This window comes from Melanotaenia boesemani, chromosome 13 (genome assembly GCF_017639745.1).
Source record: "Melanotaenia boesemani isolate fMelBoe1 chromosome 13, fMelBoe1.pri, whole genome shotgun sequence".
Lineage (NCBI taxonomy): Eukaryota > Metazoa > Chordata > Actinopteri > Atheriniformes > Melanotaeniidae > Melanotaenia > Melanotaenia boesemani.
In genome coordinates this window covers 5,464,206-5,487,978 of record NC_055694.1, presented here as the reverse complement: position 1 = coordinate 5,487,978, position 23,773 = coordinate 5,464,206, and the positions used below count along the sequence as shown (strand labels likewise).

General features: G+C 39.4%; 3 protein-coding genes across 3 annotated transcripts; 1 reads left to right on the top strand and 2 right to left on the bottom strand.

The window, feature by feature from the left end:
• Window positions 1-900: 900 nt before the first annotated feature.
• agmat (agmatine ureohydrolase (agmatinase)) lies at window positions 901-5,185 on the bottom strand. The gene is made up of 7 exons (XM_042003607.1): window positions 4,853-5,185; window positions 4,093-4,295; window positions 3,876-3,924; window positions 2,769-2,964; window positions 2,458-2,637; window positions 1,398-1,482; window positions 901-1,300 (listed from the first exon to the last, which is right to left on the bottom strand). Exons 1-7 carry the CDS (start codon window positions 5,143-5,145, stop codon window positions 1,227-1,229), a joined length of 1,080 nt encoding a protein of 359 aa, XP_041859541.1. The 5' UTR covers window positions 5,146-5,185; the 3' UTR covers window positions 901-1,226.
• A 4,454-nt stretch (window positions 5,186-9,639) lies between these two features.
• Window positions 9,640-14,049, top strand: LOC121651414 (tubulin alpha-1B chain-like). The gene is made up of 4 exons (XM_042003606.1): window positions 9,640-9,748; window positions 10,651-10,873; window positions 12,555-12,703; window positions 12,935-14,049. Exons 1-4 carry the CDS (start codon window positions 9,746-9,748, stop codon window positions 13,913-13,915), a joined length of 1,356 nt encoding a protein of 451 aa, XP_041859540.1. The 5' UTR covers window positions 9,640-9,745; the 3' UTR covers window positions 13,916-14,049.
• A 2,894-nt stretch (window positions 14,050-16,943) lies between these two features.
• Window positions 16,944-21,077, bottom strand: pink1 (PTEN induced kinase 1). Its single transcript, XM_042003605.1, has 8 exons — window positions 20,609-21,077; window positions 20,079-20,363; window positions 19,775-19,878; window positions 19,496-19,678; window positions 19,219-19,382; window positions 19,013-19,140; window positions 18,435-18,665; window positions 16,944-18,271 (listed from the first exon to the last, which is right to left on the bottom strand). The coding sequence occupies exons 1-8, from the start codon at window positions 20,963-20,965 to the stop codon at window positions 17,987-17,989; spliced, it is 1,737 nt and encodes a 578-aa protein (XP_041859539.1). The 5' UTR covers window positions 20,966-21,077; the 3' UTR covers window positions 16,944-17,986.
• Between the last annotated feature and the right edge of the window lie 2,696 nt (window positions 21,078-23,773).

Sequence of the window (23,773 nt, the reverse complement as noted above, 5' to 3'; positions counted from 1 at the left end):
TTAGTGTTGAAGATAGTTTCTTTTTTTTTTTTTGGTATGCATTATGTTTTGTACAATGATTTTGACATTTCTGGAACATAAATAAATAAATTTAAAAATCAAGGCCCACTGATATTCTTGATTTCTATCCCAAGTCATCCCAAGAGCCTCAGGACACCTTCAGTGCTCCACCTTTCTCTGATGACCCAACTGATGTTCCCATGTTCCATCCTGACTCATCCCATGATCTCTCCTCCAACCCCGTCTCCTACATCACCTTTTATTCACAATTATCCTAAATTTCTCATGTTCTGTCCCAGTTTATCCCATGTTGTCTTCTTGGAACACTTTCTGTTGTTACCTTTTCAAATGACCCAGTTGATTAATATTCTGGGGTGAAATCTACATCCTTCCATCTGTCTTCCACCATTGTTATATCTATGCTACTCTACTGTATTTTTACTCTATAGTTACTTCTGTCCTCAAGAAAGGAAAGAAAAATTTAAAGAGGTTACAGTGGAACTCATTTTATTTTCTTCAGGGGGTTCAACACAGAACATTTTGGTTGTTGAGCTCGTTGCCTCTGCATGTTTTGTATATTTGTGCTCCATTAGCATCAAATCTTACAGGGCCGTGCAGTTTGCACTATAACCTGTTAGCAGCAACGAAGTGTTGCGCTTGTTTCCCAGAGGTTTGCAAACAGCTTGGCATAATGTCGCCACCTTATGGTGGTAGTAACACATCACTACCAGGTGTCGGTTAAAAGAGGACAGTCACATTTTGAGATAATAGTCACATAAACTATTTGATTTCTTACAATAAAATGACATTTAAAAATGAAAAAGATAATTTCTTATTATTAGCTAAAACTGTTTGTTGTCCATTTGCACCAGAAATTACATGAAGGAAGAGGAAGCTTAATTCAAGATGAGCATGTGCTTGATTTATTCATTTGTCAACATGTCAGCAGTAATTTAAAGGGTCAGTTAAAAAACATGAATATATTACTAAGTTTTATTAAAACTATCTGAGTATCCCCCGTCTGCAACCGAGCATCTGTATGTGATTTTTGGCTGTAATCAAATGCTTCATGCTAACAGATTAAAACACAAAATTTGGCTTCTTTAGAAGTCCAAAGAAATACTTCAAGAGACTGTTTGGTGGTAGTCGGATATCTGATTATTCTTTTGTTTGGCTTTGTTTTGTTTTTTTCCTTAAAACTCCGTGTAGTTCTCTGTCTGACCAGATCAGTGATACTTCACTTTTGGGAGAACACATAACATTTCAAAGAGAAGGTTGGCTCCAGTCAGTGCTGTGTTTCCTGTTTAAAGGAAGAAAAAAACAAAAATGTTATAGAAATACATTAAATATATTATGAAATAATAATAATCTAACAAAAAATGAAATATGAAAAGTACCTGTGGTGTCATAGGGTGGAGACACCTCCACTAGGTCACATCCTATAAGGTTCAGACCACGACAGCCCCGAATAATCTCAACACCCTGAATCCAAACAAGAAAATAAATAAAATAAATAAAAGACAAATAAAAATAACCACAAGCACTCACCGGCTTATTTCAACATGTTTGTGTAAGACAAAATCAAGATGAAGGTAATTTACTTAAATAATAAAAAACTTTTATTAATTTTTTATGTAAATAATCTGAAATAAAATGAAAAAAAGGAATGACAGAAAGATGAAGATCATCTTAAATTTATATAAAAGCAAAAGAATAATTTGTCAATAAGCATTCAGATTAAAACCAGTCTGACCAAACTGGATGCAGGTGCAGGCCAATGAGATATTTTCAGTTAACGTCATATTAACTGTGCAGCATGGTGGGGGAAGTATAATGCTTTGGGTTTGCTTTCACAAATTCAGGCATTAGGGGGCTGGCTGTCATTAATTTAACTATAAATCCTCCAACAAAAGGAGTGAATGAAACTGGATCTGGACGTGGACCTCTCAGCAGGTCACTGATCCTCATCCAGCTGTTAAATTCAGAGAAAACTCAAGCAGGTAAAATGGGAGATAAAAGGGCCAAAACAGGAAGAGAAGAAACCCTCATGCATCGTACAGAGAAGAATGGTAATTAATGTTAGCTTAAAATTAAGCTAATTTTTCATCACTAATGTATCATATTTGGCACATAATGTGCATCACTGCTGCAGCATTTTGTGCTCAACACCCTGTTGTATGCGATCTGATGCTTGTCTGCTGCCCCCTGGTGGATAGCTTTTGTACTAAAATAATTCTGACCTATCACACACGAAGAAATTGCACATTTTTGCATTTTTTTTAATTACTTTATTTTTTACATTTTGTTAAAAAGCCAAATAAAGTCTTCAGATTAAAAAAGATTTAATTTTCTGCCCATTATTTCTTGGGTCAAGTATTAAAAAGTAAAATTTTCTTCTTCAAATGTAAAATCTGATGAATTAATTAGAATAATTAAAGGATTTCACAGCGTGTTCACCTGTATGGGAGTGAGTCCTGCTATCTCTGGTGTGCCTGTTCCAGGAGCAAAGCCCGGGTCAAGAGCATCAATGTCAAAACTCAGGTAGACTGGCCCGCTGCCCATCTGCGCCCTGACTTCAGACATCAGAGGTGCAAGAGATTTGAACCAGCACTCTTCCACCTGGACCACACGGAAACCCTTTAGAGTAAAAAAAAAAAAAAGGGACAAACCGCAAGATTATGAAGTGCTTATATTTAACATTTAGTTATGATGTGGAACTATAATGTTGGATGAATCTGCTGCATTTCCAAATTGTATGTTAAGAGCACCTGTGCACGGCTCCATTCATACGAGTCTGGAGAGTACCCTGAACCCCGCAGGCCAATCTGAACCACTCTCTTGCAGTCCAGAAGCCCCTCCTCCACGCAGCGTCTGAACGGAGTCCCGTGGCCGATCTTCTCTCCCAGCACCACATCACTGGTGTCAGCATGAGCGTCCACGTGGACCAAACCCACTGGGCCATGCCTGACAAATTATTACAGTGCAGAATGTGAACAATGACACAACAAAAAGAGATGTTTTATTTAGTTACACCTACACTGAGACACCAATTATTTCATTAATCATCCAACATTGTAAATCATCATAATATATGCATTAAAAAACTTGTGCAATAATAAATTGCTTTGTAAATCATGTAATATAAGCAGTACAAACATGCCATGTCAGATGTAGAAGCTCAATAAATATTATTTATGTAACCTCTTTAACATTCCCATAGCCATACCCAAAATACTGGAATGGGGAAAATGAGTTATGACCAGGAATTAAAAGAGGATCGCCAGAGAAGCAGAGGCTTTAAAAAATAGAGACAGGGAGGGGGTTCATCACTCAGTGAGTCATTATATTAGTTTAACAGCACAAAATCTAATTGTAAGACTGCAAAGAATTTGGGGGTTTAATCTTCTACACAACACGATATAATTAAAATATCGAGAGAATTTACAGAAATGTCTGTGCACAAGAGATAAAGCTGCAAATCTTAACTGAATGACTGATTTTCAGGCTCTCAGACAAAGAACAAACTATAAATAAACAAGATGCATAAAATCAAATGCCTTCCCTGAACCTGGGCGGATTTAAGACAGAATTAAAGAGAGAGAAAAACTGACCAGTGATAAGTTGATATGTGATATTGTAACACCAGAGGAAAACTACATTTTCTTAGTTTAAGGGGACTAATCAGAGCTGTATGCACCTGAATCAGGAAATGACTGCAGCACATTTGGGTTCTGTCCAATCACAAGCAATAACTCTGTTCCTACCTTAAATGTAAAAATAAAAATGGCATTTTGTAAAATGCTGCAATGTTTTGTCAAATGTTGTTTTCTCTTGCTATTTGTAACTTGTACTTCAGGGCCATGAAGTATACTTACTTCTCAGCAACAGCTTGCAGTATTGGGTATGCAATTGTATGATCCCCACCTGGAGACACCAACATATCTTTACCATCTGAGCTTTGCTAGAACATGCTCTACAGTTTACAGGGTTGTATGAATAGCTTGCCTTGATTTGCTGTAAATGATTTACTGAGTTGTCTTTGACTGTCTGTGGATCTGAGAAGACAAATCAAGGTCTCTCAGCCACTCTCACCCATAGTAAGTGGGATACAGCCGGTGGCCAGGATCTTTCTGTAGGCTTCCCTGATCCGTCTGCAGGTGTCCTTTAGATCGTACACATTCACATTTACATCCCCAATATCAGCAACCATCAGAGACTCATAGGGTGCTGCCCTGGTGCCGCTGTTGTACGCCCTCAGCAAGGCAGACTCTACTCTGATCTGGCGAGGGCCAAACCTGTGTGGGATGAGAGGGAAATTTATTTTAATTTAATTTCTGTTTTTTTTTTTTACAACTATACAAAAATGCTAAATACATACAGGAAAAAAAGTCTAACATAATAAAAAGAAAAACACTAGGACAATATAAACTACAATTAAAAATAAATGAATAAAAATTAATTCACTCAAATAAATCATATAAAACAAAATACATAAGTAAAAATTAATTAATGATACAAATACATTGATTACATTCATACTATAAGAAATAAAAATTTTAAAAAGCACTAGAAGTGGTTTGTCGCAAAATTTGCAACAAGCTGGTTTAAAAAAAAGTTGAATAAAGGAATTAACAAATAAAATTATAAACCCAGAAATACATACATAAAATATGTAAATATAAATACATTTATGAAATAAATCTTAAATATAAATAAACAAATACATTACTAAATAAATACATAAACAGCCATTCATTAAATCAAATATCTAAAAATAAAAGAATGAACATAAATATATAACTGGTGACAGTCAGAATCCCACTAGAAAGCTACAGCAGAACAAAACCAGAACCTTGCACCGGGTCGGTTTGAGGTTCCGGTGTCAATCGGAACTCCAATAAACGCCGCGTCCAGCCCTGCGGCCGAGTCCTGGAAGGGTAATTTGGCCATGGTGGGGATCCCTGACACCCGCGCAACAAACTCGGCGCTCGGCGGCACATTGAAGCGTTTCCCAGAGTACTTTCTGTCTGGGTTTACACACAGTCCCCTTCTCTCGCTGCATAGAGTCGACGTTTTTCGTGCCCGGGAAGAGAAAAAGTTCGCTGCCGCGCGACTCAAGTTCAGGCTCTTAAATGCTGACAACATTTTTGGTGACTGTGTAATATGGAGCTTTGTCAAAACAGACTGCTACTCTGCTGCCTTTGGGTTTCTTTATAAGCTCGTAATGTCTAAGTTCCTCGTCAATGGAAGGGAATTGAAAAAAGGGGTGTAGGAGTTTAGTGATTAATCCATATTTGAATTTATGTATATATTCTGCTTCTCTTTCTGTTGAGAGTACACAACGTATATCAAAATAATAGACAAAGATTTCTCCATATTCTTGTCAATCCGTGTTAAAGATTTCAAAGTTACTACGCGCTTCGGAGCTTGAAGGCAACACGGGTCAAGTGGGCGGGGCGTGGAGGAACTTTCTGTCGGGAGAGCAAAGTTTTAACTAACCTTTGACCCAAACCTCTGACCATGACAAACTTTTAGTTTTCTGTATTATGGTGGATTTTTTGGCCATTAAATGCCTCCCTGTTGTGCTTCAGTCATGTTTTCGGCGGCGTACGTCTGTCTGTGTGTTAGCAACATGACTCAAAAAGTTATTGGCGGATTTTGATCAAATTTTCAGGAAATCTCCGAAATGAAAAAAGGAAAAAGATCATAGATATAGATAATTTTGTCATTGGAGCTCCTAACGCACAATCATTGGCAAAATAAATTACAATATCTTTGCGGAGGTCTGTGCTCATTGAATTATTTTAGTTGTATACTGTGATTATCTGTAAATACGCAACAATACAATGCTGTCATCTACATATTTTTAAGAATTAGAATATTAATTATTTATATTTTTATATAGTATGCAATTGTATCTGCTGCTTCAGTGACTGACTATGCCAACAAAATCTAACTCATGTACTTGAAATATAACATTCAGAATAAATTAATGAAAGTAGCATGAAACTGATGAGTCTCTACCATAATTCATTAACTAGGTAAGGAGGGTATCAACTGTAACAAGCAGGTCAAAGGTAACCCAGAAGGAGCTTAAATTGGAGTATCTGTTCAATTTAAACTATGCACTACACCACTTTAGAAATATGGCCATTGCCTCAAGAAGAAAACAGAAAAACTTGTTTGAAGTTTATCTAAAAAGGTTGGTGAGCCCACACACATGTGGATGAAAGTACTCTGGTCAAATAAAACTAAAACACAACTTCGTGGTCATTAAGGAAAATTCAATGTCGTTCATCGCCAGAGTAAAGCATGGTGGTGATGATGTAATGCCAGTCCCCAGTTTGGAATGAGAAATTTGACTGAATTAAAGGAAATGTAGATGTTACTAAAAATAGATAAATTGTTGTTGAAAACCTGTTTCAGTGTCCCAGAAAATTTGTTGTGGGACTGAGGGTTACCATTCAACATAACAACAACCTGAAGCATAATGCTGAAGCATCACTCAAAGGGACAATGTGTAAAAATGATTGACATAAAGTGGTAAAGATGGGCATAGAAATTACCTCAAAAGTCAAGCACAGTTGCTAATGGATGGTGGTCATCAGTGGCCATAATTCTTTCTGCCATAAACATGTTTACATTTGTAAGTGGATCCAGTGGCCTTGGGTGTAGGACTGCTCTCCAGGTAACTACTTCATCATTGTGTGCATGTGCACTGTCTTCTTCTTTGTTTTTTTGTTCCAAACAGTGTTTTGACACTTCTCAAACAAAGCCTGTACTGCAGTTTTAAAGCTCTGTGTATGTGGACCCACAGTAAGTAGATATAAATGTCTCAGAGAGTAAAAACGTGACAGTTATTTTAGTAAAGTTATTATAGAAGCAGTTTTTAATGCAATAGCATTTTTTTCTGTCCCTTGATTACATGCTGCATCTTTAAGAGCAAACATTTAAATCTTCGGGAATGTCTAAATCCGGCTGAGAATCTGTGGCATGACTTCAAGAGTGTTGTACATCCAGAGCAGCTTTGTCTTGGCTCTATCAGAGTATGGGCTTACAATGCAACAAAATGGGAAACATGAATAGTTGCGCATGACACTATATAGTCTAGTGCAAAACATATCATGACAAGTAGCAACAATATCACCTGAAAAAAGCCCAAATTACTATGATAACTCAAATTCAGTTATAACTTCAATGAAAACGCTCATTTTCCAGTTAATGTTGAGTATGAACACTTTGATTTTGCTGAAGTGGATCACATTCTGGTTTTTTGTTTGTTTTTTTCTCAATCTTTCCAGAATAATGAAGATAAGACTTGTTCTTTGTCTTTGACTGCTTGGTGGCGCAAGTTTCTCTTAAGATTGGAAAGTTTGTTTAGATTAACTTGGATTACTTTAATAATGCCCCCAAAAGCCACTGAAATAATTTATGAATTAAATGAATAATAATAATAATTAAAAAGTATAAAATGTCTTTTGTGAATTACAAACATAGCACTGCAGCTACTAAGCTGCCCCAAGAGTTTTCATGTGTGGATGAATTAAGGAACAAGGTGTTGTTGAAAATTATGCTAAATTATGTAGTTTTCTTACACTTTAGTTTGAGGGTCAGCATTAATTGTAAAATCTGCCACTCCATTTATATATTTTCAGCACCTGCACAGTCCAATGCATGTTCACAGAGGGGCTGGAGCCCAGCCTATAGCTTCTACCACAAAGGTGGAGTACAGCCTGAAAAGGTTGCCAGCCAAGACAGAGACAAATACCACAAACAACCATGCACACATGCATTCAAACTCCATTTGGTGTCATGGCTTAAATGATAGGGCGGGACCAAAAGAGGTGGCACAGGGCTCCCCTACCCCTCAGATGCCTTCCCAAGTTCTACTATTGAATTCTGACAAACTGACCTTTACTTTGGTAAACCTCAAATGCTCAAGAAGTAAATGCAACATGTTCTATATGATGATGTTCTACATCAACACCATGTTCCTGATCACAATGCAGCATCCATCTTGCCAGCTGACTACTTCCATTACAATATTTGTCTTTGCAGACTGTTTACATTTTATAAGGAATACATAAATGTCATTAAACCACCAGATGTGACAAGAGTTAGGTGGCAAAGAATGCTGAAGAAATGGCAAAATAAAACTTGTGATTTGACTAATAGCCAAGTAAGTAAAAGTATGAGCAACAGTGTTAAAGGCATAAAATGCAGACTCGTCCTGAATCAACTCTTGATAAAAAAAAAAAAAAAAATTAAATATCATTTAAAGATTTATTTTACTAATTTTACCTTGTGAATTTCTTTTACATTAGATGACAATATTAAATGTAACAGTTAATTATTTCCTAAAATCTAGACTTATTAAAAACATTTTTTCTTCTTCTTCTTCTTCTTCTTCTTCTTCTTCTTCTTCTTCTTATTATTATTATTATTATTATTATTATTATTATTATTATTATTATTATAAGAAGAAGAAGAAGATAATAACATAAAGAGCATCATACATGTTCTGGGGCCGCCCCTGCAGGACAGACTCTAAGGTCGAATCCCAAATGGAACACTTGAGCACTCCTGCACTCACGGGCGCGCTCCCGCGAGGGGCTCGAGGGTTCAGTGGTATTCCAATTGGAATTGTGTGAGTGATCAAGGGATGATGGCGGACATTTTTGAGCCCTTTCTGCCCCCTTTCCATAAGTCAGCATCGATGCCAACTTTCGCTAAGGAATTACCCATAAATCACTGCGATGTCACGTGAAACACGGAGTTTACCGAGAGAAGCCGACGTGTGAAACATGTTCTTCAGTATTGTGGCGCTGGGTCGTTACCCAGCAACCCATGTGCATAAACATTAAACAGGTTAACCCTATATTTCTTCTTTAAGTTTTCCCATTTCTTTGCAGCCTGGCTGGGGGTCACAACCTTCTGCAGACCCATTTCTGCAATGATAACACTATACACATACGCACACAGACACAAATGCTGCTCATCAACACTGGTTTTCTTTTGTTTTCAGCCCATTTACTTTTATATGGATTACAAGAACTCAACACTTACTCAAATCCTTGTAAGGACGCGTTGCGGAAGCCCGTAAATAGCGCTTCATGTTTTATCCTGAGACAAATTAATTTTTTGGTTTGGTCTTCAGACCCTGTTGATGGAGATATTACGTTGTTATTAGCCACATTCTTTCAGACATTCATGACAATAAATCATGGCTGCAGTGTTTTATACTTACAGACAAATCGTCGCTGCAGCAACTTCTCTTCTGTCATTTTTTTTTTTTTTTTAAAGAATTGTAATCCTCTCGTTTTGGCGTCTCTCTCCTTGCAGTGCAGGTCTCAAAGTGCTGTCCCAATCCTATTTAAAGCATTTCGAGCCCTTGTGGCCTGTCACCCTCGACTCCTCATGCAGGTGATGTCATTTAGTCATCAGGGGCTCAGGGCGAGTGCTCAAGTTTTCGGTTTGGGATTGGGGGTAACATAAACACACGCAGGTCAGTGTGTTGTGTGTTCCTGTGTGGACTGAGACACACTCAGGTGAAGGGTATGTCAGGTTGTGATTGGTGGATCGTGATTGGTCACTGCGTCAGAGGCAGACTGCTTTTTGATTTGCGCGCGTCACCTGTCCTCGTTCTGGAGGCAGAGCGCGGCGCGTCACAGCAGCTTCAGCCACCGCACATCGCGCACGCACATTCTCCTTGTTTCATTACATAACATAATATCGACAAGAAATCATGGTAAGCGCGACTATATTTCTTATTTCGAACATTTTATTTGGTTAATTATTATTCTAAAATTCTAATTTGTAAAAAAAAAAAATAGGTCGTCTTTTCAAAATTTCTGCAACGTTGTGCTTATTATATTCTTAATAAGCTGTAAAATATAGGACACAGCGACCTATATTTTACAGCTTATTAAGAATATACATCGTTTAATTGTATAGAAAATGTATTAGGTTTGCACAAAGCAAATTTACGTCGTGATGAAGAGAGACGTGTTTTCCTGCACCGCCCATCGCTTAATCCTCTTCGTGCTTTACTCAAAATCAGCTTAGATTAGACGCTCCCCTCTGACCACGCGTTTCTCCTTGCTTCATTAGTCGTTGGTACTACATATTTTTTCAGCCCTTTAACATATAAATTAATTGCATCCATTTCTTTGCAATTTTTATGCTAAATAAAATAAAAACTGCTTAATAAAATAAGGACAGTAGTGGTTTATTTAATCTAACAGAAATAATAAAATCAAATAAAGCTTAAATGTAAAAGGCCACAGTCTCAGTGGGGCTTCTGAATGTGGCTATTTTTTTTTTAAAGCGCCTGCATGCTGCAACATGTCTGACCTAGATAATCCCTTCTCTCCATACTAATCCTATGCAGTAGGCATTTTGATGTCGCAGCACAGAATGCATGGGCTCCTTTAAGTAATGACTCATTTTTATTAAAACCATAAGATCTCATTGTTAAGCTTTCCATTCTAAGTAGGGAGAAATATTTGCAGTGGAAAGAAAATCTGCACAAAGCTTATTTGGTCAGTGTGTTGCTTTGAATAACATTTTCATTTAAACCAACTGCTTTCATCACAAGTGGAAGACTAGTTTTTCTTTTTTAACAGTCAGAGCTTTGCTTTATTTTCCCAGCGTGAGTGTATCTCCATCCACGTTGGTCAAGCTGGTGTCCAGATTGGCAATGCCTGCTGGGAGCTTTACTGCCTGGAACATGGAATCCAGCCTGATGGACAGATGCCTAGTGACAAAGCCATCGGCGGAGGAGACGACTCTTTTAACACCTTCTTCAGCGAGACTGGGGCTGGAAAGCATGTCCCAAGGGCAGTTTTTGTAGACCTTGAGCCCACTGTCATTGGTAAATGTGTTTTTTTTTAATACAGGAGCAACTTGATTTATTATTCTCTAACTCGCTCATGAGTTTTTTCAGCAGCCTGGCAACTATCCCATAATAGTTTGTAGATTTTCTAGTATAGCCAAATGCTTTAGGCAGAGTATCCACATTTGGCATGCACATTTTTGACTGCAAGGATTTTAAAAGTGGAAGTTTTTTTCCACTGAAATGTAGCCTACATCTCTTAAATATTGCAGGGTAAAATGTTAAAGCTTTTTAGCATGTGCTATGAGGAATGGATGAAACGAGAAGCTGGCACCAGGTGTGGGAGGAAGCTGAAAGAGACTTAATTTACATTCTGAGAGAAGCAAGAGAATAAAGTTTCTTTGCATTTAATAATGCAGTAATAAAAAGAACCAATTTTTCAAACAAATGCTTAAACGTTGCTGCTGATAACAGTTAATATAGTAACAACACTTAAATTGTTATTTTGGTTTTACATACCCAAACCAAGTTATAAGATGACTCGGGCAGAGATTTATCATAGTTGCTGAAAGATTTGCTCTAGCAAATGATAGAGCTGGCAGTTAAAGGACTCGCTAGGGGATGGCAGTGGCTAGCTGCTGCTGCTTAGACCAAATGAGGACATTGGCCAACAGGACAGAGTTAAGCTACGGCTCTTTTAGGCTGTACATTAAAGAGGGATACAAAGCCTTCTGTCCATCTCTTGTGTCCTTTAAATGTGTAATTTGGGCTGTTACTGGGGCTCCTGTGTCCCCTGACGCAGCAAACAGAGCAGTACCACTGGAAACCCAGCGAAAGGAACCAAGGAGAAGCCGTGCTGTATTTAATGGCTGCACAGACCACTACTGGTCTACTTGGCTGCCTCTTTTCATGCCTTTCTGAGAATTAACGTTATCATGATCTTGTCCACTGTCACCATGTTTGCAGTTTCTAAAACTGAAGGCAAATGCTCTAGTGGATGTATAATCTAAAAGCCATGACAATGTAAAGGACACATGGAAGGATGGGGGCAGTAACTTTTGCATTGTAATGGGAGCATGAATGATCCTTTAATGAGGGGCGGATGATTCTGAGCAACCATCACCTGTTTGCTAAGCTAAGGGAGTGATTGCTAGCCACCGTTAGCCCTAGATAACATCTCTTTGTAACATGTGCTACCTTTTCATGGTGAGTTGATTTCAGCAATGAAAAGGCAGATATGTCAGATAAAATTTGTTCACTTGTTAATTAAAACCGCATTTAAACATGGTGTCTTTCATACAAGGAAACATTTGCTTTCACCTGCAATTCATTCTAACCCCAAACAGCTAGAAGAAATCAGAAATGCAAGACAAACTGCAGCTGGATATCAGGCAATGAATTGGATGTTTGTCAAAAGTATTCCTTTTCAAACTGCAGTAACTTCCAGGCTGTGCTTTCACAAGTCATCATCACTCCTTTGCCCTTAAAGGCCAAACTTCTGGGTCTTTGACCAATCAGAAAACATTTCTCCCAAATCCTTCCTTGTTCTAAAACAATTCAAACTATTTATGATGGCTGCAAACCCAATCAAAGGTATCCAAAAAGAAAATGAGTAGAAATGATCATGCCATTTAAATCAAGTCCACTTTAAATATTGGCATCTGCTATTTTCATCTGATTTTAATCAATCTGCAACTTCTGATTGAATCTGTCTCTTTAGACGAGGTTCGCACTGGGACTTACCGTCAGCTGTTCCACCCTGAGCAGCTGATCACTGGCAAAGAAGATGCAGCCAACAACTACGCCCGCGGACACTACACCATCGGGAAAGAGATCATTGACCTGGTTCTGGACAGGATCCGCAAACTGGTGGGTGAATTTAAGTTCAAGAGTTCAAGAAAACTTAGTCAATTCTGGCACATGTACCAGACACACGGAGGATCAAAAAAATAAATAAGTATACAGTTTAACACAAGTAAAATTATACAGTTTAAAAGAATATAGAATATATAATCTCTATACAACAAAATATACTTTGTTCATCTATAAAAAATGGTGTAGATGAGGAAGCTCAGTCTCAACCTGTCTTTTTATTCTCAGGCTGATCAGTGCACCGGCCTTCAGGGATTCCTGGTTTTCCACAGCTTCGGTGGAGGCACCGGCTCTGGTTTCACCTCCCTGCTGATGGAGCGTCTTTCTGTGGACTATGGCAAGAAGTCCAAGCTAGAGTTCTCCATCTACCCGGCTCCCCAGGTGTCCACTGCCGTGGTGGAGCCCTACAACTCCATCCTGACCACCCACACTACCCTGGAGCACTCTGACTGTGCCTTCATGGTGGACAACGAGGCCATCTATGACATCTGCCGCCGGAATCTCGACATCGAGCGTCCCACCTACACCAACCTGAACAGGCTGATTAGTCAGATCGTGTCCTCCATCACTGCTTCTCTTCGTTTTGATGGTGCCCTCAACGTTGATCTGACAGAGTTCCAGACCAACTTGGTGCCATATCCTCGTATCCATTTCCCTCTGGCCACCTACGCCCCCGTCATCTCCGCTGAAAAGGCATACCATGAGCAGCTCTCTGTGGCTGAGATCACCAACGCCTGCTTTGAGCCAGCCAATCAGATGGTGAAATGTGACCCTCGCCATGGCAAGTACATGGCTTGTTGCCTCCTGTACCGCGGTGATGTGGTGCCCAAAGATGTCAATGCTGCCATTGCCACCATCAAAACAAAGCGCTCCATCCAGTTTGTAGACTGGTGCCCCACTGGTTTTAAGGTTGGCATCAACTACCAGCCACCCACCGTAGTTCCTGGGGGGGACCTGGCCAAGGTCCAAAGGGCTGTGTGCATGCTGAGCAACACCACTGCTATTGCAGAGGCCTGGGCTCGGCTCGACCATAAGTTTGATTTGATGTATGCTAAACGTGCCTTTGTTCACTGGTATGTAGGGGAAGGTATGGAGGAGGGAGAGTTCTCAGAGGCCAGAGAGGATATGGCAGCTTTGGAGAAGGATTATGAGGAGGTGGGAGTTGACTCCATTGAGGGCGAGGGAGAAGAGGAAGGGGAAGAGTATTAGAAGTTGTGCAGGAAACAGTGTTTATACAAACATTACAAACTAAAATGTTTGTCTTAATTAGTAGTTTGACTGTTTAGTTGACGTCATGACATACCAGCCTGAATATGACCTAAATAAAGTTCTTCTAATGTGAAGTTGGCTGTTGTTGGAACTTTTTTTTCAAGGTTTTTTTTAAGGGGGTCAATTCTGAACAAAACTACTGTTTGGCTAAATCCCATAATTTATTAATATTAATTTAGGTAGTTTAACCAGAAGTACTGCTATATTATTACAATGTCCTTTTTCACAAATAGACAAATTGTTCTATAATTAAAGTGAAATTTGCTGTTATTAAAATTATTCTTAAAGTCTCTTATGGCAGAGTGACCCGTAGGCTCAGCCATGCACCGCCTACATTAAATGTGGGCTCCAAATGTGCTCTAGGGGAATCTAAGCCTGGCCCTGTTTCAAGCAGTGGAATGAAATGCTTCCACACACTTTGCATAAAAAAATAATAAATGCATTACAAACACAGGAGGCTGATTGGGAAACTGTCCTGAACAACAGAACTTTTAATACGAGCTGGTTCAGGTCATTATTTTCCTGATTTGCCACAACTGCAGAAGTACCAGTTCAAACAGGAATGCTGGTATGTGGGACAAAAAAAGGTAAATGTGGGATTCAGAGGGGCACTAGTCTGGCACATTTCATTTAACACATTGACAAGATACTCCAAAATAATTGGGCTTACTCTGGTTTATCCAGATCACATCAAGATAAACTTCCTACACTCTGGTTTTCTTCAGAAACACACACAAAGGAGATTTAGACATGCACTGCAGAGACATTTATGTCTGCAGTCACTGACTGGAAGCACCGGTTCTTAGAAGGTCCCAAAACTGAACCACTACCACCTGGTCAAAAAGGTGACGCGTCACGATTTAGTCATGCTGCTATGGGCCGAGGCTGCTGGGGAACATCCCACGATGCGTTGGCTTCCACTTTCCAGTTTCTCTCTGGCTTCATTCTGTGCCACTGCATTAACAGAATGATGAGCTAAACATCACTCCATTTTGAGGAGGATTGTTTCAGTGTGTGGGTGCTGAATGTAGTAAGTACTTAAAAAAAATTATTCTGATTTAAAGTACTTTGATGTCATTTCTGAGCCAACATGAGGCTACAGCATGGGGTTTTCTAGGGTGATTTTGAGGTGTCTAAGCATAGCATTTGTATGGTACACACTCAGGTTTTTACCATATAAGGTTCTCTGTCCTACAGACTGGATTGACACAAGAACATGCATTCCATGCAAATAAGCATCCTATAGGCAAACTATATGATTGGAGGACACAGGACTGAGGAATTTTCTTTGTTTAAACCCTATATAAGACAGAACGACACATCAGGTCTTTAGGTCTTCGTTCTGGCTTTGGGACCTCCAGATTTTGCTGCAGAAATCTGTTTTGATGTCTGAACATTTGTAATAAACTTCTTTTTATTATTCAAGTCAGCGTCCAGAGACATTTTTGCCTGAAAGCCAATTTTTCCACATCTCCTGATCAAGATACATCAATTTGAAGTCTAATTTTATCAGAGAGCACGTTGTAGATTGGCCTCAATCACTACAGATTCAGGAAAACTACATGCTGCATGCAGCTGCTTAGATAAGCTGACATTTAAACCTTGTAGCTGTCAATCAGATCTACACTCCACCTTCAAACCTTCATTAAAGGCCTTAATTAGAGCACAAGCACCTCATCATCTCACCAATGGGGCTAGTCTGAAACAAGAGGCATGCAGATTTGTATCTGTGCTGTGAGTCTCAGTCTTCCAACAGAAATCCATGTAAACGCAGACTGGTTCAAGTTCAAATGAAGGCGGTTGCTGCCTGATCCTGTTAGCTCAATAGAGCTTATGACGAAAAAAAAAAAGTTCAGAATAAATTTTTAGTCACATCATTTTGTCCCTCTAGTTTTTTTTAATCATTATTATCTTGTCACCATTACATAATCTTCATCTTTAAATTAGCTGATGATACCACAATCATCTGCCTCATTACTGGAAGGTATGGAGAAGCAAGACAAGGAGGTCAAAAGCCTTGCAGGATGGTGTTCCCAACACAATTTACTGCTTTACGCCGGCAGAACAAAAAAGATGACAGAATTCACATTATTCTCATTCTCATTCTGAGGACCTCTCCTGGTCTGCCAACACAATTGCAGTGGGAAAAAAAAAGGCCCAGAGACTTCACTTACAAAGGGTCCTGAGAAGAAACAACCTGGGGGAGAAGCTACTGGTGGCTTTTTACAGCAGATCCTGAAAAAACAAACAAACAAAACTATAACAACACTGAACTCTCCCTCTGTGATACATAAAGCACTTTTCATTTTCAAGAATGTCCTCACAAACTGCTGCTTGGTATGCTACCCGCTCAATGACAGACAAAAAAAATGTGCAGAGGGTCATAAAAACTGTCCAAAGCATCACTAGCTTGCTTACCCTTTCTGGAAGACACCTCCATCACATCTGAGAAGGGTGAGGGAAATTGTTGCTGAGCCCTTACACCCAGAACAGCACCGACCTAACCCCATGCCCTCTGGCAGGAGGTAGATGCTTAAAAAAGGACAAACACACTGAAAACAGCTGATATCCTGGGGCATAAAAACTGTGAACACTTTATATCCTGAATGTAAAATGTGTATATGAATGCATTTATATTTATTCTCCTGTATTTATACTCAGTGTTAAACACTGCAGCTTCTTTCTGTACCTAATGTGCAAGGACAATTAAGATTTTCTATTCTGTTCACTATTAGAATATTTATTTTATCATAATTTTCTTTCTACAACATACCTATTTTTATTCTTGTCATTTTCCCTCTGTATGTTTGTATAATTTGTCATGTGTACTAAAAAAAAGTGTAAAGTGTACACTTTCCCACAATAACAAAAAATTTTATCCCAAAGGAAAATAGTAAATAAATGCAAAAAAATTAATAGTAAATGGTCAAATTAATAAATAACACACATACATCCCTTAAACCTGCTATAGATATTAGAAAAACACTTTAATTTAGGTAAAAATTTTTAACACTTGAACACAAAAATTCTGTTAATCTTGACAAAACACACACCACACATTCAGGCCTTTCACAAACATTTTATTTCTAAAACTTTCTTTAAAAAATCTCATGATTTTTGTACAAAACGATGTACCATTTCCTCCCCCACCTCTTCAAGCAATCTGTCCTCACAAGACTACTTATTTTTGGTAAATCATAGCAGAAATATTAAGTCTCTTTAAATTTAGAATATCTTAAACAATCAAGTCATGACTATAATTGTCAGAGGTGCAAATCTGGACATAAAGTGCAAACAAGGACCAATCACCTCCCTCAGGTTGGTCAGCCCTCTGGATGATCCTGGTTTACTTTCTGGAAGGTTTTTCTGTTAATTCTATAAGTATTACCAGAAACATAGTTAATATCACCCCTACACAGTGACACAAACAAATATAAAAACACTGTTTTACTTAAAATATCTGGACTGGTTTCCACTTTCACCAGTCCAAGTCACCTACACAGATGTAAAAGGTGAGTGTGGGGTTTTTACCTGGTAAATAAAGTGCATTACAGCTTTTTTTTTTAATTTTAGAAAACATAACAGGATCTGCATTAGTCAGGGATACCTTTCCAGACTCTAAATAAATAATTAAAAACAGGTTATTTCTTCACCAACAACCTCATTAATCCATAATGCATTATGCACGAGGGGCATTTAGAGATGCTTTTTTACTCTGCAGAAATAATAAATGAAAAGAAATTCACAAACCACTGTAAACATATTGTGGGAAATACAGATCAGCATCAGGGAGTTTGGAGGTGCACACACACAAAAAAAGGGTGAATTTAAATGTGCTTCACATGCTAAAGCAAACTGATGGTCGATCACGATGAACTTCAGCTTCCAAATACAGTGATTTAATACTAAAATCCAAACGATTATAAAGTATATGTTTGTCTATGAGAGAAAGATCAGACTTTAAACTCTGATAAATCCACACCACTAGCTCTGAGTTATGTTTGAATGAACCTATGCAGACAGAATACGGGCCCGGTGCAGCTCTCGCCCGTAGAGGAGGAAGCCTACAGCAGAGCGCAGCTCTTCCAGGTCCAGGTTGGCCAGGAAGCTTCTCTGAAGCTCCGCCTCCACCCGGTTCCCACCAGGTCCACTGCAGCCCTTCAGGAGAACCACAGCAGACTGGCACAGCAACCAATCAGCCAGCTTCTTCATGCCAGCACTGTCCTGATTGGCCAAGGCCCTTCGACCCCAGAGGCTAAGATGTAGCATGTTAGCTGCTACACGGGCACTGGGGCGCTGCAGAGGAAGGATAACGGCATCAGCGTACATTCAGGTTATTTTCATAGCTACATGGAGTAAAAGACTTTTTTTACAACACTAACATTTAATGATCACTGATATTTTTTTTCTTACACCTACAAACGGAGCACAATCAAATCCACCATAAGCCACACTTTACCTTACTCGGATTCCTCCTGAGGAGCAACCGAACCACCAGTTGCACATCAGCTGGAACACTAGGAGCAAGAGGAGGGAGCTGTTTCTCCTGGTAGGTGGTGCTTTCCAGTTCTCCTGATCTGTAGAACGGGTTCTGTTGTCCGAATATCTCATAGGAGATGGAACCCACAGCCCAGCCATCTGCCTTGCTGTAGTCAATCACCACACCACATCCTGGAACGGCAGTAGCCACCTAAGACAGAAACAGCATGAGAAATAATTTAAATTTAACTCAAGTATTCTATTTGTGTGAGTGTTCAACACGATTCACTTCACAACACTAATATGAATTAAAGCAACAAATATTGTTACATCTGGGAAGTGAACTGACAGGCATTTATCCAGTTCAAAACTTTAATCTTTCTTGCGTGGCTCAACTTTTCTTTTTTCTTTTACATCTAGTGGGTGAACTTATATAAATTGTGAAAAATTTGTCATTTTGATTCTTTATTTCCCACCAAATTCATTCACCAGAAGCGACTGTGAGCCTGCAAAAGTCATATGACTGAACACCAGTAACAGAGAACTACATCAGGTTACCTCAGGAGCCATAAGGGAGGCATTCCCTCCCCTGGTGACCCAGTTGCTGTTGTAGGGCAGCTGCAGACTGGAGTCACTCTGAGCCAGACAGCAGCCGAAGTCAGTAATTACTAAACGGGGGCAACCATCTGCAACAAAATCAAAATCAGTTTGAATAACTGACAGAAACAAACCTGTAAATGTTACTGTTTGTGTTTAAATCTGACCTGAGTTGAACTCCAGCAGGATATTGTCTGATTTGAGATCCCTGTGAGCAACACCCTGTCTGCAAAGATGGTCCACCCCCTCCAAGAGCTGCAGTAGCATCAGAGTGCCCTGCCTGCGGTCTGGTGGGGACACTTGCAGGTACTGTCGCAGCGTGCAGGGATAGCTATGGAGCAGTAAACAACATGTTTTGAGAGACAATAAGAACTGTAAAACATAAATAAACCTTATAATTTGTAACCCATCTAAGATTTTAGAGTAAAATATAGCAGGTCTTACTTTTTCATGACCAGGAAAAGAGTGCGATTGTTGCCCAGGCCAGCAGGGTTGAGTCTGGCGGGCAGCACATCTGGATACTCTTCCTGGGCTCCGGGCAGCAACGGGACATCTGCTGTGAAAGCCCGATACACTCTAATCACGTTAGGATGCGCTGACACTCGTTTGGGCAGGACTCCAAACTGTCTGCATGTTAAAAAAGACAACAGGTGTTCATGAACATGTTTCCTGCCCCCGGGTCAGGACTACAGAATAACAACAGTCTTAGAACACAACGTTTACCCATCCAGAGTAATCAGTTCATTTTCCTGCTTTAAGGCGAGAGGACCTGCAGGAACCAGCTCCTGTGACATGGATTTCAATATGGCCTCGCTCGATGACCCTGCCTGCAAACAAAGATTAATAAATGAATAAATAAAATAAAAAGTAAGTAAAATTAAATTCAAGAAAAAATGATAATGAAATACAATTACAATACAAAACAAAATAATTAAAAAAATAAACATCAAAATAGAATAAAAGAAATTAATTAAAAAAAGAAATAACATTACAGTAAAATAAAATAACCATGTCTGAGAGTACTCACCCCGAAGTTCCACAACATCTTGATAGCCAGGGGGAAGTTTCTGAGGGAGCAGCATGACAGCGATCGCGCCATCTGATTTTCCTCTCCATCTTCATCAACCTTCTCCTGCATCAACAAGCACTTTCCATTACTCTCCTTTGGAGAAGGAGCAAACTGAGCTGCAGCCTCGTACACAGCTGCATTGGAGCCTTTCCCAATCTGGTTTCCAATAATGTAATCCTCCAGTTTGTATCCTGAGGTAAATGGCTTGAGAGGGCTCTGAAATCTCTTCTTCCTAAACACAGCCTGCAGGTTGGGAGACAAAACAGTTAAAAGAACTGGTACTTTTAGTTCAACATCAAAATATGAACTGAACTGACTGTAGTATTGGGGGCTATACTGCACAAGCATATACATGCATAACCATTTACACAAATGTATTGAGCCAGATCTAATATCTTTATATTACTAAATCGTAATAAACTAATTAGTTGACAATCATTTGAAAATATGGAAGTGGCGTGGAGAAATCTTATGAAGGGAAACCATACCTGTATCTCCTGACATGTTGCTGCACTTCTTCTGTCATCTTCAAGCTGTTGCTCGATAAGCCCCACTCCGAGGCCAAAAGCTAAAAACACGGCCCTATTACGTGAGGACCCGCCAGCGAACCTCCTCCTAAAGCCGGCGGACTGAAGCTGAGCTGCCAGCCCCCTCAGAGAGGTGCGGTAATATCGGTACCGGGACGGCAGGAAAGCCTGAGGCTGAACGGTGCGGACCGTCGGGCCCACACGCAAACGGTCAACTCGGAGCTTTGCTGCGACTCGGCCACCTGATTTGAGGAGACCTATCTGAAGGACTGACCGGCCCAACTCGAGGCCACGGCTAATAGCGTGTTTCACAGACATTTTGAACCCGGAGAGGTGACTTGAGATGTTTACAAGTCCCTACTAGGCCGAATCCGTCAAGCCCCTGGTCTTCTTCTTCTTTTCTTTCGGCAAACTGGACGCGTTTGAGACGCACTGCTGCCACCTACCGTTTGCTATTATCCTACACCTACGTAGACTGACGCTTCCTATGGGTCTGTGTCAGCTGACGTCACACTCGGGTTAGCCGCAGTTGATCGCCATGTTGGTTGCATCCTCGTTGTAAACGAGTGTTATCTTTGCTGTGTTATAATCTTTGATAAAATGGGAGTCTCGTGTTGTGTGAAAGATTGTCACACTAAGTCACACGATTAAAAAAGGTAGAAAAGTCGGCCACAACGTTAGATTTTTTTCGATTTCCCACTTTTAAAAGAGGCTTTGGACAGCAGGTTAAGGATGTAACTGAGGCGTTGGATGGACAGGTGCCGAAAAAAGCACCCCTGCCGTGAAATGCACCCCCTCTCAATGACCCTTACCAAAAGCCTGAACTAACCTGCTGATAAAAAGAAATATATATATATATATATATATATATATATATATTTATAATACACAGAAAAAAGCTTAAATGGTCTGTATATGGTCACACAGAAATAATAGAACCAGGACCAACAGGGACAGATTTACTGGGGGTCTGCCAGAATATGCAGCCCCAGTAATGGTCCAATGGTAAGCTCTCCTCAGCTTTCCTTGAAGTTTTGGTTTCCTTTGTTGCTACTGGCTAAAATATAAGAAACAAAATACTCAAAGATAACTTCAATAAAAACAACTTGAAAAGGTCTTAGTATCCCACAGTGTACTGTAATACACAATAAATCAATAATTCCTAGACACACAGAAATAATTGATGGTAAAAAAAAACAAAAACAAAGTGTGTTCTTAACTTCTGTTTCAAATATAAGTCATAGGCATCTCTGCAAGTATGATGAGTAAAAACACAGCTACTCCTTGGAGGTGAGATGGAAAGTTGAAGACAGATGGGGTTGCGCCATTTCTAAGCCTGACAACCTGACCTGTCCTGTCAAACTCATCTGGCTTGAAGTGCTTGCCACAGAGCTTGGATGACTCGGTAGCAACAAACCCCCCCCTGCTTATTACAACTTCCCATTGTCTCCTCAAATCTCTGTCACTGGGAAACCTTCAAAATATGAAGGGGAAAAAAAGAAGAAGAAAAAAACAGCAGGGGATAAACTACCTCTAGCACAGGGGTCGGCAACCCAAAATGTTCAAAGAGCCATATTGGACTAAAAAAACTAAGAACAGATCTATCTGGAGCTGCAAAACATTAAAAGCCTTATGAAGGCAACACAGGCTGCAGGTGTATATTAACTATATTAGCCTACTATCAAAATGACCTAGTAGGTAACAAATACATAATGAGCATTCATGAATAAATGTTTTTTTTTTCCTGCAGCGCATCCTGGAGAATGCACCAGGTGATTACTCAGTTGTACGATATTTTATCTTATCTCAGCAACAGACACGGGCATTGCAGCGATCCTCGAACCTGAGCAATAAAACAGAATAACATCCCTATGTGTCATTCCAAATATATAACGACAAACGTCAGAAATCACTTTACAAAAACAGCCACTTTATTACTAAATATGTGCCTATAACAGGGTTGTGTTCTCACCCATTTAATGAGACTTCTGTTTTCGGACATCACTGGACAGCCTCTCAACATTGGGCATGTAAGATGAAACCTTTATCTTCATGCAGGAGCTCTCATCTGTTAAGGCGGATGCAGTATTTGGACTTGATGTATTTCATGTTTGAGAATATCTGCTCGCACATGTATGTCATGTAGTCACCATCTGTGAATGGTTTTCCACGCATTATTATCTCTGAGGTTGCAACAAAACTAGCAGCAGTAGTGGAGTTTGGAGATGCAATCTTAAATCGATCTTTGCACTTCTCTAATTTCTCCAGTGGTACTGCAATCGCACTTCTTCTCTCAATCCCAACTGGGTGGTCGGCTGCAAATTTAGCAAGCCTTCCCTGGAAATGTCTTTCCAAATGACTCTTTTTGTTATTTGACAGCTTCTCGTTACAAAGCAAACATGCAGGCAATCCTTCCGCATTGGCAATGAAAGCAAATGATTATGTCCACTCTTCCTTGAATCCTCTGTTCTAATCAGCTATCTTTCTCTTTTTTCTGTTGGGATCCATGGCCCATGACACACCCACCGGTTTGTTTACAGCAGCTACCTGCCTTGCAAAGCTTTGTGCTGAAACGTGTGCCGCAGGCTGTGATGCAAATGTTCGTTGACAGAAATGTTGAAATGTAGTCTTTATATTTCTTTTAATAAAAAATTTTAAAACATTGAAAAACATTAAGAATGTTTGTCAGGCTTGTTCTCCTACAGAAACAATAAAAAAAAAAAAAAAAAAAAAAAAACCCTACCCAGCTTTTTCCATTTTTCATACATTTTTGGAAAAGCTCCAGGGAGCCACTAGGGTGGGGCTAAAGAGCCGCATGCCGCATGTTGCCGACCCCTGCTCTAGCACTACATGGCAGCACCTGTGTGCCCAACTGCACTCACAGCAGTCTGACTAGCAGGAAGAAAAAAGTCATTCATTCATAAAACAACCTTATTCATATCATAATTTTCACCATAGTTATCAATAGAATATTTGTCCCACCGTTTCCTTGCTTGTTAAATATGTCCCATATCTATTATGTTACAAAAATTTCTATATAGATTATTTTTTTACAGCCAATTTGTAATTCTTGTTTGGGCAATTTTTATATTTATACTTTTTAATAATAACTTTAATTGGACAGTA

Bases quoted from the DNA above. Each gene is read 5' to 3' on its own strand.
- agmat (XM_042003607.1), bottom strand. From the start codon at position 5,145: ATGTTGTCAGCATTTAAGAGCCTGAACTTGAGTCGCGCGGCAGCGAAC. The intron at 4,296-4,852 runs GTTCTGGTTTTG...CATCCCACACAG, and splicing joins TCAAACCGACCCGGTGCAAG to GTTTGGCCCTCGCCAGATCA. The intron at 2,965-3,875 runs GTAAGTATACTT...ATAATTTGTCAG, and splicing joins CTGCAAGCTGTTGCTGAGAA to GCATGGCCCAGTGGGTTTGG.
- LOC121651414 (XM_042003606.1), top strand. The intron at 10,874-12,554 runs GTAAATGTGTTT...CTGTCTCTTTAG, and splicing joins CCTTGAGCCCACTGTCATTG to ACGAGGTTCGCACTGGGACT. The intron at 12,704-12,934 runs GTGGGTGAATTT...TTTTATTCTCAG, and splicing joins TGGACAGGATCCGCAAACTG to GCTGATCAGTGCACCGGCCT.
- pink1 (XM_042003605.1), bottom strand. From the start codon at position 20,965: ATGTCTGTGAAACACGCTATTAGCCGTGGCCTCGAGTTGGGCCGGTCA. The intron at 19,879-20,078 runs GTGAGTACTCTC...CTTTGTTTGCAG, and splicing joins AGATGTTGTGGAACTTCGGG to GCAGGGTCATCGAGCGAGGC. The intron at 18,666-19,012 runs GTAACCTGATGT...TTTCTGTCTTAG, and splicing joins CCTCCCTTATGGCTCCTGAG to GTGGCTACTGCCGTTCCAGG.